General features: G+C 31.7%; 1 protein-coding gene across 2 annotated transcripts in view; it reads right to left on the bottom strand.

The window, feature by feature from the left end:
* Positions 1-16,373, bottom strand: part of LOC142984314 (uncharacterized) — a 75,741-nt gene that overhangs the window by 29,822 nt on the left and 29,546 nt on the right. The window contains exon 1 of one of the 2 annotated variants that reach the window (XM_076131834.1): positions 461-999. The exons of the other annotated variant lie outside the window; for it this stretch is intronic. Coding sequence (XP_075987949.1) covers positions 461-479 — 19 coding nt within the window. The 5' untranslated portion in view covers positions 480-999. Of the gene's footprint in view, positions 1-460; positions 1,000-16,373 lie in introns of those variants that run through there. 2 annotated transcript variants of the gene reach the window in all.

Genomic DNA, 16,373 nt, shown 5'->3' on the forward strand with positions numbered 1-16,373 from the left:
TAAAGTCTTTATTTAATAAAAGAGTTTTAAATATAGGTACATACATATATACCTATGGGATTCGTTCAAAATAATTTTGATCTACTTTAAAATGTATTTTTAAAGCCGAAAAAAATAAAATTACAGTCTTTTTTATAAACTCAAATGAGCATACTGATGTGTTTTAAAACTATAATAAATGATAATGTCTAATTTAATTAAAGACGTCTACATAACGCTTGAGGTACAATAAAAAACTGATAATAAAGCTATTAAGAAATAAATCATATTTAATTACTTACATCAGACTATAGAAAAAGCAAATAAAATATGTAATAGCCAACTAATTAGTCATTCTTGAAAAACACAAATGCAAATTATATTTCATTGTCATTCAAAAGGACAATGGCGGAAAAATAAAGTTTTTATCAAAACAATTTCTGTTTAAAATTAACTACGTAAATAAAAACTCTTTACTTACTCATTATTTTCTTTTTCATTGCACTAGCCACGGTTGGTTGGTTGAGCAATAAATTATGTAAAAAAAAAACAACTAAGACTCCATTTGCCGCAGAGTTAATGCAACACTATGAAACCGTCACTAAAGGCAAAAGAAAGGAAACTTGATCAAATGAAACGAACAAAACTAGTTTAATTATTAAAACAATTTCGCCCCGTTTTCCTTGTCGAAAACAATTTAATCCAACCAAAGACCACTCGATGAAAAATTATGTGAATTACACTAAAAATAAACTCGCAAACACTGGCACAAATATTCACAATCGGTGCGTTCTAAAAAAAAAAAACTTAATTGACAGCTAACAAAAAAACGCGCGAACAGAAATTAAATATGGCGTAAATATTTTTTTCAATGTATAAATTGTTTATTTGATATTAAATGGAGCGTTATTATTGGCGTTCGGTTAAAATGTTTTTGGTATATTGAGCGCGCGGCGGGACGGCCAAGACTGCCGGAGAACTAGTCTGCCGTTAGTATGAGGCTTCGGTCGCTCGCTGCCTCATACAACCGTTTCCAAGTATATAAATAACCTAACTCCATTCTCTCGTCCGCGTTTAAAGTAAATTAAATTGAAATATTTTATGTGTATGGCTTTTTATTTTCCTGTGCGAGTAGATATTATCGTAGTTATATTTATAATTATTTCAAGTGCTATTTTATTTATATATACAATTATTCGTTTGAGTAATTCGTAATAATATATTAACTTAATAACACGTCAAAGTTTAACTTTACAAAAGAATTGGCGTCCATTTTGTATTCGCATTTCGAACGAAATAAAAACATATTGACGTTACGCTCTATAAAGCAGCTTTGATTAAAATCCTCGCTGAATATCGTACCTATTTATAAGTTCAATGGTTTTTCCTGGAGCGGTGCAGTTTTACATGGACGTAGCTCGGTGGAGTATCGATTGAATTATATTATGAACAGAAGAGCCCTTGGACCTTTAATGAGGATTTTGCGTTGAAAATATCTGTATGAAGAGATGTATGGATGTGAATGAGGCAAGGGAAGTTTGTAACGATCGTACCAAGAGGCGTTCTTTGGTCTCTGCCTATCCACAAGGCGTTTTTGATTTATATTTATATGTTATACCTGTTTGCAACTGTTACATATTTTTTTCACAGCTCTCACAGTCACATTTGACACATTTTCTGAGCCGTTTTATACAATTATTTCGATGAAATTGCAAATATTATTTTGCTTACATTGTCACTAAATCTATCAGTTATGATATCCGGCATTTATTGGTAAGTCGTTAAACAAATAAATATTAACTACTCAATATTTCCTAGCTGCTAGCTTGTTCCGTTCATTAGTTGCGTAATTATTTATGCACGTAAGCAAATTAAAATGGCCATGCCGTTCCGAATTTCTAGCAATTATCAATATTTTAAAATGCCTTCTAAATAACATTACAATATTTTACATTACGACATGCGCTCTGAGTGACAAATCCATACTAATCCATACTAATATTATAAACACGAAAGTAACTCTGTCTGTCTGTCTGCTACTCAAGCACGCCTAAACTACTGAACCAATTTGCATGAAATTTGGTATGGAGATATTTTGATACTCGAGAAAGGACATAGGCTATATATCATCGCGCTACGACCAAAAGGAGCAGAGTACCAGTAATTAATGTTACAAAACCGGGGAAAAATTTCACCCATTCTCTCTTATTGGACGCAAGCGAAGTTGCGCGGGTCAGCTATATCTTTATAATTTCCAATCTAACTAAATGCCTTTCGTTTATAACCTATTTTTCTATATTATATATATTTATTTGCTATATAAAACGGACTGGTTGTAATATTATTAGTAAAACGTGTTGTTAAGCGAGACCACTTTTCGTATTGCAATACTCGGGTAGAGCCAATCCAGTTTGCTTCTATCTGTGCACTTAACAAAACTTAATATAGTTTAACATAATTTTAGTTTAAATCTTAAAAACAAGGTATATTATTTGATTAAAAAATCTGATTGTATCTCATGTTCTATGTGAAGATCTGTGTTTGTCTTTTACGCTTTCACAGTAAAACTACTTAACTGATGTTAAATAAATGTATCATGTAATTATTCGAAGTTTGAGGTTAAAACATAGGCTCACTTTTTTCAAAAAATATGCCCCGTAATGTATAAAATGGCCGCTGACAGCTAGTTTTAATTAGAATGAACTACTCTACCGAATTCTTAACTAAACATTCAAAGAAAACTATTACGCAATCAATTGCAATTTGTCGAAAACATCATTTGTTTTCACTGGAACTATTTATTGTATTTACTACATTCAAATTACTGTAGCACGATTCTGCACAGTCGGTACTGTCGAGTATCGAAATTTTGACATTTAGAATGTACTGCCAAAATATATCCTATGACAACTGTCAGAGGCGCTGATCAGATTTTCATACAAAATTTCTCGATGACAGATCGGTTGTCTGTAGTCGATAGTAGTAAAGAATCGAGCTACTAAGCAGTCTGTCTTATACTGAGAAGAATAATTATTATCGAAAGGGTATTCTACTGCATTCGAATTACACAGTAATCTCTCTCACTTCGAGATGAATGAGAGGAAAACGGTGGCCAGTAAGATAGTATAGATAGTAAACTAGATAGTTTAAACACTATAATTATGTCTTAATAACGTGAATTAGTATTCAAGTTAATATATTCATATGTATCTGTTGTTCTCAATTACAGCAAGTTCGGCTTTCAGTCCAACCTGATTATGTAGATCACTTCAAGGCTGTATTATCTATACTAATATTATAAAGCTGAAGAGTTTGTTTGTTTGTTTGTTTGTTTGTTTGAACGCGCTAATCTCAGGAACTACCGGTCCGATTTGAAAATTTCTTTCAGTGTTAGATAGCCCATTTATCGAGGAAGGTTATAGGCTATATATCATCACGCTACGACCAATAGGAGCAGAGTACCAGTAAAAAATGTTGCAAAAACGGGGAAAATTTTGACTCATTCTCTCTTATGTGACGCAAGCGAAGTTGCGCGGGTCAGCTAGTTGTTACATATAAGGCTATAGCTAGCTTACACGAGGGTAAACGATCGATATGTTAAGCAACCTTAGCACGGACATTCGATAGATGGGTGGCCGTTTAGAGATATTTGAGCATCGATTAGGAGGGAATGTAAAAAGTCGGTTGTTGTCAATTATAACAGTCGTTAAGCCATGTCAGTCTTTCGGACTTAAACAACTTTGACAATAGGTTGACCACTAACCATACGATGAATGAAAACTATTCTTGTATTACTAACACCCGATTTCTGAGTACATTAAGCGGTAGTTTATCTATTCAATAGCGCTTTTTATATGAGTTTTAACGCTATTGAATTAGTAAACTATCGCTTAATGTTCGTCCACAATCGCATTTCAGAGGTACGTGTCAATCATACAAATTCAGGGGTTTCATTGCGATTATTCTAGCCAGTGGGATTCATTGGTAAACAGTAAAGGCATTTTCAGCACACCTAGTCTATAGGCTACTAAATAGATGAGTTTCATCAATACTAATCTTATAAATACGATAGTTTCGATACTTGGATGTTTGTTACTCAATCACGCAAAAAAATACTAAACAGGTTTAGATAAAATTTGGTACACAGTTAGTTTATAACTTGGAACATATACGATACTTTTCACCCCAATAAATCTTTTCATCGAGACTCAGTCGTGGGCAGGTAGCTTGGCTAATCCAATATGTAACTTTTAAGACTTTTGAATTGGGCATTGAGAAAAGATTTTCGGAAGGAGGAGCAAAAGATAGAGTCCCTCTGAACCTAAACTTCTATTTACTTAGAACATTGTTAAAAGCTGATCTCCAAAAAAAATCTGGTAAAATCAAATATTTTATTCAAAAGTCTCCAAGCTATAATAACCAAACGAGAAAGAGGAGCTCCTTTTCAAGCTGTTTCTTCAAACCAAATATAAAGACAGTTCATAATGTTTTAATAAATGTACTGATTGTAATCATTACTATAGGGTCGTTATGGTCACTTCCGCTATCATTAAGGTTTCTTAATTACCTGATAAGATGTAGAGAGAGTTACGAGGTCTGTCATTGTTATCTCTTTGATAAATATCTCTCAACTTAAGGGTTTTGGATTGAATAATTGAGTTGATAGTTACGTTCGTCAATTTTTTTCTTTCAGAAGTATCAAGGAATTTGGAGTTTGTCGGTCATAGTTTTTTTTAATTATGTTTTTTGGGGAAGGAAAACCAGTCCATATAGAATACAACATTTCTTTTAATTTTAAAGGAATAAAGTCTTAAAATAACTTAATTTGAAGAACTAGGCCCACAATTTCCCAAATTGTGTGTTGATACTCTTCGAAAAAATACTATAATAATAATAAACTATATAAATAATAAAGTTTTTATATTTTTTTCAAAATATTCCATGGGTTACCCATATAATGCCATATATTAAACCAAAAATAAATATTTTTTCCAAATTGATATAGTTTTTTCACAAAATTACCACTCGGTACTACAAGAATAACTAAAACCAAAATTATCCCCAAATCTTGAGGAAAACACAAAACCTAATTCAAAAAGTCGGAAAATCCAACTTCAAACTAAGCTATTTGTGCAAATCATTGTTCAGTATAAATATTTTTTCGTCTTCTATTCAACGTACATAAGTAATTGTATTTTCACACCGTTATAGGCGTTGCCATAGAAACCGGTTTTATTTATGAACAACGATCATTATAATTAACTGTAGAGTTCAAATACACTATATTTGCTTTTATATTGAAAGAGTAAAGAAATTAGAGAAATAAATTGTTTAAACAAATGGTTTTTTTACTGTTCCTGTGGCGTGGGAGGTAATGTAACTGTTGATCATGAGGTCCCGGATTCAATTACCGTTTAAAGTACTATTTATTACCTCCCGGTTTCTGAGGTACATTAAGCGGTAGTTTATCTATTCAATAGCGTTGAAACTCATATAAACATGACAGTTTGAATAGATGAACTACCTCTAAATGTGCCTTTTTTAAGTTTAATTAAGTATCAAGTTGTTTTTGTCACTCGAAATACTTAAAGCATAACTTTTAATTGTGTCTTTAAGTATTCAGCCATTAAAGTTGAAATTTCAGTCGTCAAATAAACTACCAATGTTATTTTGACGTTTCTACAGATAATATGTTTAAACAGAAATTATACGTCGTTAAAGTTTCAGACAGCGAAATAATATATAGCGAATGATAAATCGGTATTTAAATATTATTATGTAGACAATAATATAAATTTATATTTATAAAGTACCTATGTTATTTATTACAGTCTTTACTCATAAGTTTTAAATAAACCTTCATAATATTTATTAGTAATTCTATTAATAGATTATTTATGACGTCATTATTTCTGACGTTTAATCTGAATATCCCCTCAAACGTCCGTGGAGGGTATTGTAATATAATTATGGATACAGGAAAAATACACTTAATTAAAGTATTTCTATAAACATATACATTTTCGAATTGCATAAATTATTGTAAATAAAAATAAATTACATTAATTAAAATAAGAATACATTTATAGAAAATCAAGATGACAAAGGTTCAGCTTAAATAAGTTAAATCGTTAAAAATACTCAATAAAACATGTAACATTTTGTTTAAAAAATAATAACATTTTATTGCAATAAGGAAAATATAATGATTATATAATACCTACTCTTACGTTAAAAGTAACAAAGTGTGAAAGTGCTGCCATCTATTAGCGGCCACGCCAACTATTTTTGCTTCACAAAAATTAAACAAACATACCTATTTCATGAAAAATATAATTTATTGTTATTGATGAACATTGATTTGCCTTCGCATTAATATGGAGATAAAAAAAAAATAATTAAGTACCTGAATATTAGGTCGGGGAAAAGTATTTTCGCATTATAGTATGTATGAACTTGTAATAAAATCTTTTCTCTACACAAAAAAGCTCGATATTTGGGTACCTCACGAGCTCACTGAAAGAAACCTAATGAACCGTGTACTCATTTGTGATTCTTGAAGCCAAAGAGATTTTATTACAAGTTCATACATACTATAATGCGAAAAGACTTTTTCCCCGACGTAATATGACTAACACATGAATGAAATTAATGACTCATACAATGGTTCAGTTTAAGTCCGCCATCTTAGTTATAATTAGTGAATGTCATAAATTGTAATTAAACTTCTATTTTGAACTGGTGACTTGAGTCATGACACTTTTATATTGATCCATAAATAGCTGTTTTGCATCTCACTGTATCTTGTACAGTTATATGTACGTTTGTAAAAATCCCATTTAAAAATATACTTAGTGCAGATTTTTTGTTTAAATTTTTAAGTAATATGTGTGGGAATCGAACCCACGACCTCCCGACGCAATGGTAGCAGCGTGGCGACTTTGACCACTGAGTCACGGAACCAGCCAATCCCTAATTTCGTACTTTAATTTAATTCAGTTTGAATAACTATCTGCTATTCAAACTATTTCGTTCCTATTTGTAGATAGTAATTGATATGTTATCGTTATACATAATTTAATAAGATAAAGATTACATAGTCTTGATTAGAAGTAATATGAAATTGACGTGAGTAATTAATATGAATTAGCCATCCATACTAATATTATAAATGCGAAAGTAACTCTGTCTGTCTGTCTGTCTGTCTGTCTGTCTGTCTGTCTGTCTGCTACTCAATCACGTCTAAACTACTGAACCAATTTGCATGAAATTTGGTATGGAGATATTTTGATACCCGAGAAAGGACATAGGCTACTTTTTACCCCGGGAAAATGACGCATTTCCCGGGAAAATTCAGAAAATTCAACGAAGTCGCGAAAAATCAATATTATAATGACATTGAATTAACAAAATTCCGTTGCCAAGGCAACTGTTTTAATGGCGGATATGATTTAGCGCGATTTCGTTATACTAAGAGATATAAATAATTTTGAGAATATTTTTCGTGAAAAAAAAGCATATTTTATATCATCACGCTACGACCAATAGGAGCAGAGTAGGTAACAGTAAAAAGTGTTACAAAAACATGGAAAATTCTGACCCATTCTCTCTTATATGACGCAAGCGAAGTTGCGCGGGTCAGCTAGTTTACTATAAAAAAACATAATGATACATTGAGTATAAAAGAAAATCTTTAGTAAATAAATTATCTTTGCTTTTGCACTGATTTCTTCAGGCCAATAAAAAACTAAGCCATTTTTTTTAACCTAAAGCAAAGTATATCAACATACAGCCATATTAATAATTATTAAAATAAAATAACATATTATGAAAACCATTTAATTAACTATACATAGAATCACGACTTGTTCTTAAATGCATAGTGAGAGTCAAAATATTAAATATCTAACACACTCAGCTACAATTCCTGCACACCTTAATTTTACACATTTACATAAAATAACGCCTTTTTCCCATAAGAGTAGGCAGAGACCAGAAAACGCACTTGGTAAGAACGAAATTTACAAACTTCCCTTGCCTCATTCACATCCATACACCTTGTCATACAAGACCACTGGTTACCTACAACTACAAGTACTACACACTACACAGTTTTTTTTTTCAAACAAATAATTTCAATATTAATCACCGCCTAATTTCCAAATCAACATATGATTAGGGTGAATCACCCAGTACCCGTCCTTGCCCTTGAACTCTTCTTAGAAAATATAATACATTTAAAATGTGCCACTACATATACACAATACGTCACAGTACATTAACTTGCCACTGTTCACGATCTTTTGTTATTGCTGATATACTTACAGATAAGGCCTACTCAGATTTTACTACTAAGTTATGGGTAAGAATATGAAAATAATGTTTTCAATGGAATTTGTACCAGATTTTCAAGAATTTTAGCAAAATCACGTCTTCATTGTAACTTAGAATATTAAACTGAAAAAAAATTGTCAAAAAATTGTTTCATACATGTATTGAGGGCATGCAAAGTTCCCAACCCGCACTTGGCCAGCGTGGTGGACTTAAGGTATAACCCCTCCGTCATTTGGGAGGAGACCCTTGCCCAGCAGTGGGACAATAAAAAGTTAAAAAAAACTAGTATTTTTATGTATCTTTTGTATGTTTGTTACGAAAGTGCATTTCAGAAAAACCGGTGAAACTTGTAAATTATGCTATTAGACATAAAATATACCTAAAAATAAAAGATATAAGATATTTGTCTATTTAAAGAAACTGGTAGCTCAATAAAAAACAACCTACGCGACATAATTATATTCTGTCATTCGTACTAACAACCAATCAAAACATAGAATAATATGTGTTGTCGAATTACGTCTTGTAGATCGTAATCATACAATCTCTGCTTAGTTTGGAATCAGACGACCGCGTATAAGTTTTACAAAAATTTTATAAATAGATAACTTTTTATGAGATAGGTACCTTCTTAAGAAGTTAAATGTTAAACGACTTTCGTTCTGTTGAGATCGATTACAAACTCAAGTACAACAATGTCAGTGACAAAATTACTATCAATTTACGATAAGATAAAAATTATTCAGAGTCAAGACCTATAAACGCAAGGAAAGAGAGGACTTCAGGTGTATCAGAAAATCTTTTCACAATATAAACACAAATATAAACAAGTTTGCCTCATATAAGCCTAAAAACGACATTTAATTTTATTTATTTAACTAACTCCCTCCCTTCTTACGGGAGGAGACCCTGACCCAGTGGGACATTAATTGTTTATAACTAGCTTCAACCCGCGACTTCGTCCTGTTTTGCGCGAAGTCCTTAGCGAGTTTTTAAAAAAAAAACTATTTATTAAAACCCGAAATATATTTATTAAGAGACCCAAAATTACACTACTACACGAACTCAAACCGTTGCACCCGGGAGATGTTAATGGAATTACTGAGTGATGCTAACTGCTAACAACAACTGACTACTGGCCGCGTGGCGGTGACGCTTTTATAATAATTATGTATTGCTTGCACAGCAAAACTTATTAACTAATTTCGGATATAACACGTCCCCCCTTGAAAACGGAGCTTCATCTTAAATAAGAAGAACGCGAAGTTTTAAAAACTAAACAGCGTGCAAGAGCTTGAGTTTTACAATCATATAAACATTTTAGTTATTACTAAGAAATAGAAAACATTAGTTTTATATTAAAATCATAGTGATATATATAAAAGATCACTTTATATAATAAAACTTAAGATAAATCATGAAACAAAATGGAAAAGTAAATTTTACTTCTAGAATATAGATTAGAGATAGTAATTATAAGTAGTTACCTAATAAATGCTTAGGTTGCGATTAGATTTTTCAAAAGGTCTAAATTTTACATTCTTATTCATTTTATTTATTTCAATTTCAGGTAAGCTTTGAATTGACCTTCTGTCAAATCCTTCAGAGTTTTCGGATACATTAGTTAATTCCATAGAGTGATTTATTGAAGTTTCATTACTACTTTTACTATCATTATAACAATGGTTATATATCTGTATACAACAGGATGGGTTAATGCATTTAGCAAAACATTTTTTATATAATTTATATAGTGAGTAAATGACAATTATACCAACTATTACATAAGTTAATGTTGAATAGTAATGACCATATTTAATAATGTGAGATTGATTCTTTACATTATTTATCTGATTTTCTAAACTGTCTAATTTATGCGAAGCTAATTTAAATGATTCTAAATCTATGTTTGTCAATGAAATAGGAGAAATTTCGTGTAAACTGTCATTTAGTATATTAAATTTGCAACAATCATCTTCTGTTATGTCATAATTGATTGACAATTGACTCGGTAAAATTCTTTTATAAGTATGTGATGGATAGAATTGCAAGGTTTGGAAATACGCAATACAATCATTTTCCAAAGATAACAGGCCAGTGCCTTGCAGAGAATAATCTTTAATATTATGATTACATTTTAATGTTAACTTATTAGGTTTGGATTGGACAAATATGTATTTTCCATTATTTAGTTTTTGCCAAATATTAATGTTACCATAAATAAGCTTATTGTGACAAATATCAGGAAGTGACAAGGTTACTTCCGTTAACAGTTTTGACTCACAGGAAGGATTATTGATCGTTGACAAAATAGAAGGTAAAGGACATATCATATAATTTGTATTGACACTCTTACAACTAGTTATATCATCTAACATTGCGTAGTTTAATCTATCATCAGTTATTGCTATATAGAGTTTAGATGGGTGAATCAATACATATGTTAAAAAGTTATTACCTTCTTGAGGAGTAGGTAACGGTAGGTTTTTGTACACATTGAACCTCATAGGGTTAATCAGAGGAATTTGGATTACAAACATAATCTTATTATTATAATAATACGCAATTAATTGTGACAGATCTATAATATTATGTATATTTTGTAAAGATAAGGTTACAGGAAATTCAACATTCGATTTAAATTGTTTACTATTTGAAAGTTCGTTATATAATTTTGTAGGAGATAGGACATAGGGATGTAAAATATTTGCTTTTGCAAATAAAATAGAATTTAAAATTGTATCAAGAATATTAGAGATTGACAATAATGATCCTTCTAAAACATTAAATAGGGAATTAATTTTCTCAATATTCATTAAATTAGTATTTGTTTTATGATTTTCAGTAAATATGTAATTAAGTTTTTGTATTTGCTTATCTAATTTAATTTCATTTTCATTTAATTTGTGTATGGAAATATTAAAGTTACTGATGGTGGACTGAACAACGTGTATGTTGTCCTTCATGAGGGAAAATATTTGATTTTCATTTTCTTGACAAGATGTAATAGCTTGATCGTATTTTCTAGCGTCATCTGCGTCTAGAGTACCGAAAAAGAACTTTAATATTTCGCCACCTAATTCGAGTGACCTTTTAGAACGATCATTGAATCTTTCAGAGATAAGGTGAGATAAAGAGTTATACTTAAGAAAATTAGCATTAATTAATATTTCTAAAGGGTCAATCGCATTTTTACAATCTAACGAAATTATAGCTAAATTCTTTGCTTTTTCACAGAAAGCAGATACACTTAAAATAGATTTTTGGATTTTATCTAAATAAGGTTTGATAGGGGCGACTTCGACGTGAGTTATCACATTCCAGAAGTCGTTGTAAAAATATGCAATTGATGACGGGTCAAAGTATATACCCGGACTATGAGAGATATATTCGATGGGGTCAGCCAAAACCAATCTGTAACAATGGCAAATCACGCTGGTTTAATTTCGTTAACATGATATTTGACATGTTTTCTATTTATGCTTAAAGAAACATTGTTTTTACCATGAATTTTTACTATTTTATAGGGACCTTTCCAAATTGGAGATAAGGCTTTCCTTAACCTATGATGATGTTTTAAATAGACCATATCGCCGACTTTGTAAGTTTTAGATGAGGAATTTGTATCATAATATTTCTTTGATGCTTCTTTACTTTTAGTTATATTTTCTAAGGCCCTTTCGCGAGCAAAACGCATCCTGTATTGTAAGGCGCGAATATAGTCGTGATAGGTAGTGCTATCATTTGATTCATATAAACTACTGGGTATGGAAGGTTTGTGGCCAAATAATAACTCAAAGGGAGTATATTCTGTTGTACAATGAGGCGTTGTATTATAGGACAAGATGGCAGTCGCTAAATAGCAATGCCAGTCGTCGTGATTTTCGTTTACGAACGACTTTAGATACTCCTTGAGAGTGGCGTGGCTCCTTTCTAGAGCGCCATTAGTTTGAGGGTGATACGGGGTTGAAAATAGATTTTTAATTTTAAGAATTTCTGTTAATTGTTTGAAGAGATCGGAGGTAAAACAGGTACCTTGATCAGTAAGAATCATTTTTGGAAAACCGAATAGAGAAAAGAAATGAATTAGATTTCGTGCTACTTCGTCAGTCGAACATGTTATCATAGGATAAGCGGAAGAAAACTTGGTCAAATCGTCCTGAAGCGTTAGTATATACCTGAATTTTTGAAGGCCAGCTTCGGGCAGAGTACCGACAATGTCGAGAGCTAATCTCTCAAACGGTTTGGTACTGGAGGAGGTAATGACCATTGGTGCTTTGTTTGAAGAGCGCATAGGTTTGTTTATTTGACATAGCCTACAATCTTTTACAAATCGTTCAATATCTGAACGCATAGATTTCCAGTAATAGGATGCTTTTATCCTATTGTACATCCTTTTTACGCCTGGGTGACCAGCAATAGTGGTACCATGATTTTCTTTTAAAATATTCGGGACCTCAGCGGGAGTAGGATATATGATTTTATTTTTATAGATATGCACTTTAATTTGAGTGCCATGAAAAATATACGATATCATATTATAAATTTTAACATACACTAATTTTGTAAAAGGCTCTGAAAAATCGGATATAGCTAATTCTTTTTCATAATTTTCGTTAGAAATAATTTTGTTCCGTAATTCCATAAGTAATTTATATATTATTTTATAACTTGTTTCGTCGTAATGATGTATTTTAGTATAAAGAAAATAAAACGTTCTATTATTAGAATCTACAGTGTGAACGGTTTCAAGTTCACGTTCACGAGCGCGTAACTCGTCAGCATTTTCTACGAGTGATAACAACTGCTCACAATGTGGCATAGAGTAATCAAGGTCCAGAGACATCGGGCATGCTATACATTTTTGTTTGGCTAAATGAAGGGATTGACTATGCTCTTCTATGACAGTATCGTTGTTTGATGCGGTTTTTAAAAATTGCTTTTTGAAGTATTGTTCATAAGTTGATTTATTTAAATTTGAGTTAGAAGTTAAGGCGTTTACGGGATATCTAGATAAAGTATCGACATTAGAATTTAGTCTACCTTGTTTATAGACGATTTCGTAATTATATTCCTCTAGTTTGAGTCGCCATCGTATAAGACGACTACCTGGATCTTTGACATTGAACAACCAAACTAAAGGTCTGTGATCCGTAACGATTTTGAATTGGTAGCCATATAAATAGGGGCGGAACGTTTTCACACCGAAAAGAATAGCTAAAAGTTCTTTTTCCGTTGTGGAATAGTTTCCTTCTGCTTTGTTCAAGGTCCTTGACGCATAGGCTATCGGTTTATCCTTGCCGATTTCACCTTGGGAAAGAATGGCTCCAATGGCATAATTAGATGCGTCAGTGGTAAGAATGAATGGCTTTGAATAATCAGGATATTGTAACAAAGGTGCTGAGACTAATTTATTTTTTAACGTTTGGAAAGCAAGTTCTTGTTCTTGCGTCCAATGGAAATTAACGTCCTTCTTTAAAAGAGAAGTAAGAGGTTTAGTAATCTTTGAAAAGTTTTCGATAAATCTGCGGTAGTATCCGACTAAGCCTAGAAATGATTTTATATCCTTGGCGTTTTTGGGAGATGGAAGACCTTCGATGGCTTTTATTTTGTCGGGATTAGGCGAGACACCTTTATCAGTGATTACGTGACCGAGATAAGTCACTTCTCGGCGTAAGAACTCGCACTTGTCTGGTTGTAGTTTTAAATTATGTTGCCGAAATCTTTCAAGGACAAATTTTAGCTTATCGAGGTGACTAGGAAGATCTGGAGAGTACAAAATACAGTCATCTAAGTAGACGTAACAGTGTAATCCTTGAAGACCAGATAGTACTGTATTCATAAGACGCTGAAAGGTGCTAGGGGCATTTTTAAGCCCAAAAGGCATTCTGTTGAACTCATAGTGACCAGATGTTTCGTTTGTGCCAACAATTGTGAATCCTGTTTTTGCTGCGTCAGCAGGATTTAATAAAATTTGGTGAAATCCACTTACAAGGTCTAAGGTTGTAAAATATTTAGAATGCCCTAATTGGTCAAGAATATCTGTTATCAGAGGTATAGGATAAATTTCGGACACCGTGACATCGTTAAGACGACGATAATCTATGACGATACGCCATTTACGTTTACCTGAGGCATCTGCCTTCTTTGGGACCACCCATACAGGGGCACTCCATGGTGATTGAGAGGGGCGTATGATATTTTGTTTCAGCATTTTAGTTATTTGATTGTCCACTTCTTCCTTGTGGCATTCCGGGAAGCGGTAAGATTTTACGTGAATTGGAGCGGCATTTCCCGTATTTATAGAATGATCGATAGTGCTTGTATAGGTGAGGGGTTCACCTTCGATATGGAAAATATCTGTGAATTGAGAACAACAGTCTAACAAAGCTGCTTTTTCTTCAGGATTTAAGTGAGAGGTTCGTATTTGATTTAGAACTAGATTTTGTCTATCAGTAAGAGAAAGAGAAGTTTTATTTACAGTTTCGATATTTGAAATTGGCAGACACTCTGTGAGGCTATTATCCACAGGTGTGAGATTAACGGAATAATTATTAACTTCAATTTCAGATTCAGTTGTATTTAGAATTGAAACATTTACTCTACGATTTGGCTTTAAGGTGACAACACAATTCGCGACATATACTCCTTCAGATATTTTATGATCAAGAACTAAGGCTTCTTTAAGAAGAGGTAACTCATCTGCACTGTTTGACACTCCACATTCGATTACAGCTTCGGAACGAGCAGGGATTTTATAAATTGGCAGTTTGAAACGTAAAGGTAAAGTATGATTTTGCATTATTAAACATTGCTTATCATAATCTATGACAGCTTTAAGATAACCTAGACAATCAGTACCGATTATGCCATCATATTCAAGATGAACATTATTAACAACATGAAACTTATAAGAAAACACGTCTGAAGATAAATAGAATTGCATTTGAAAAGTACCTAATGTTTGGCAATATGTACCGCTATCATTGATTCCTTTAAGTCTCACTATTTCTGGAGATAGATTAGGTTTTTGATAAAGACTTTCTTCTTTTACTAAAGAAACGCTAGATCCGGTGTCGATTAGTAGAACGAGTGACCGGTTAGTATGCTTAGTTAATAAGAAAACATGCGGAAGTGTTACCTTTTTATTAAACGAACTCGTTTCGTAAACTGGTATATTATTTTGATGAGATTTGGGACATTTTAAGGACTGGGACAAATCATCCGACGGAAAAGAGGTAAGTTTGCCTGCTGAATTATCATCATTTTCCTTACAAGGTAAGTCGTTTGTGTAGTACTTAAGAGAGTTATTATAAGATTTAGATTTATCATAAGATTTAGTATTATCATAAGATTTAGAATTATCGTAAGATTTAGTATAGGATTTAAGATAATCATAAGATGTAGTATAAGATTTAGTATCATTATAAGATTTAGTATAAGATTTAGGATTATCATATGATTTTGTATAAGATTTAGGATTATCATACGATTTAGTATAAGATTTAGGATTATCATATGATTTTGTATAAGATTTAGTATCATTATAAGATTTAGTATAAGATTTAGGATTATCATATGATTTTGTATAAGATTTAGGATTATCATACGATTTAGTATAAGATTTAGGATTATCATATGATTTTGTATAAGATTTAGGATTATCATACGATTTAGTATAAGATTTAGGATTATCATATGATTTTGTATAAGATTTAGGATTATCATACGATTTAGTATAAGATTTAGGATTATCATATGATTTTGTATAAGATTTAGGATTATCATACGATTTAGTATAAGATTTAGGATTATCATATGATTTTGTATAAGATTTAGGATTATCATACGATTTAGTATAAGATTTAGGATTATCATATGATTTTGTATAAGATTTAGGATTATCATACGATTTAGTATAAGATTTAGGATTATCATATGATTTTGTATAAGATTTAGGATTATCATACGATTTAGTATAAGATTTAGGATTATCATATGATTTTGTATAAGATTTAGGATTATCATACGATTTAGTATAAGATTTAGGATTATCATAT

The sequence above is a fragment of the Anticarsia gemmatalis genome, chromosome 26 (assembly GCF_050436995.1).
Source record: "Anticarsia gemmatalis isolate Benzon Research Colony breed Stoneville strain chromosome 26, ilAntGemm2 primary, whole genome shotgun sequence".
NCBI lineage: Eukaryota > Metazoa > Arthropoda > Insecta > Lepidoptera > Erebidae > Anticarsia > Anticarsia gemmatalis.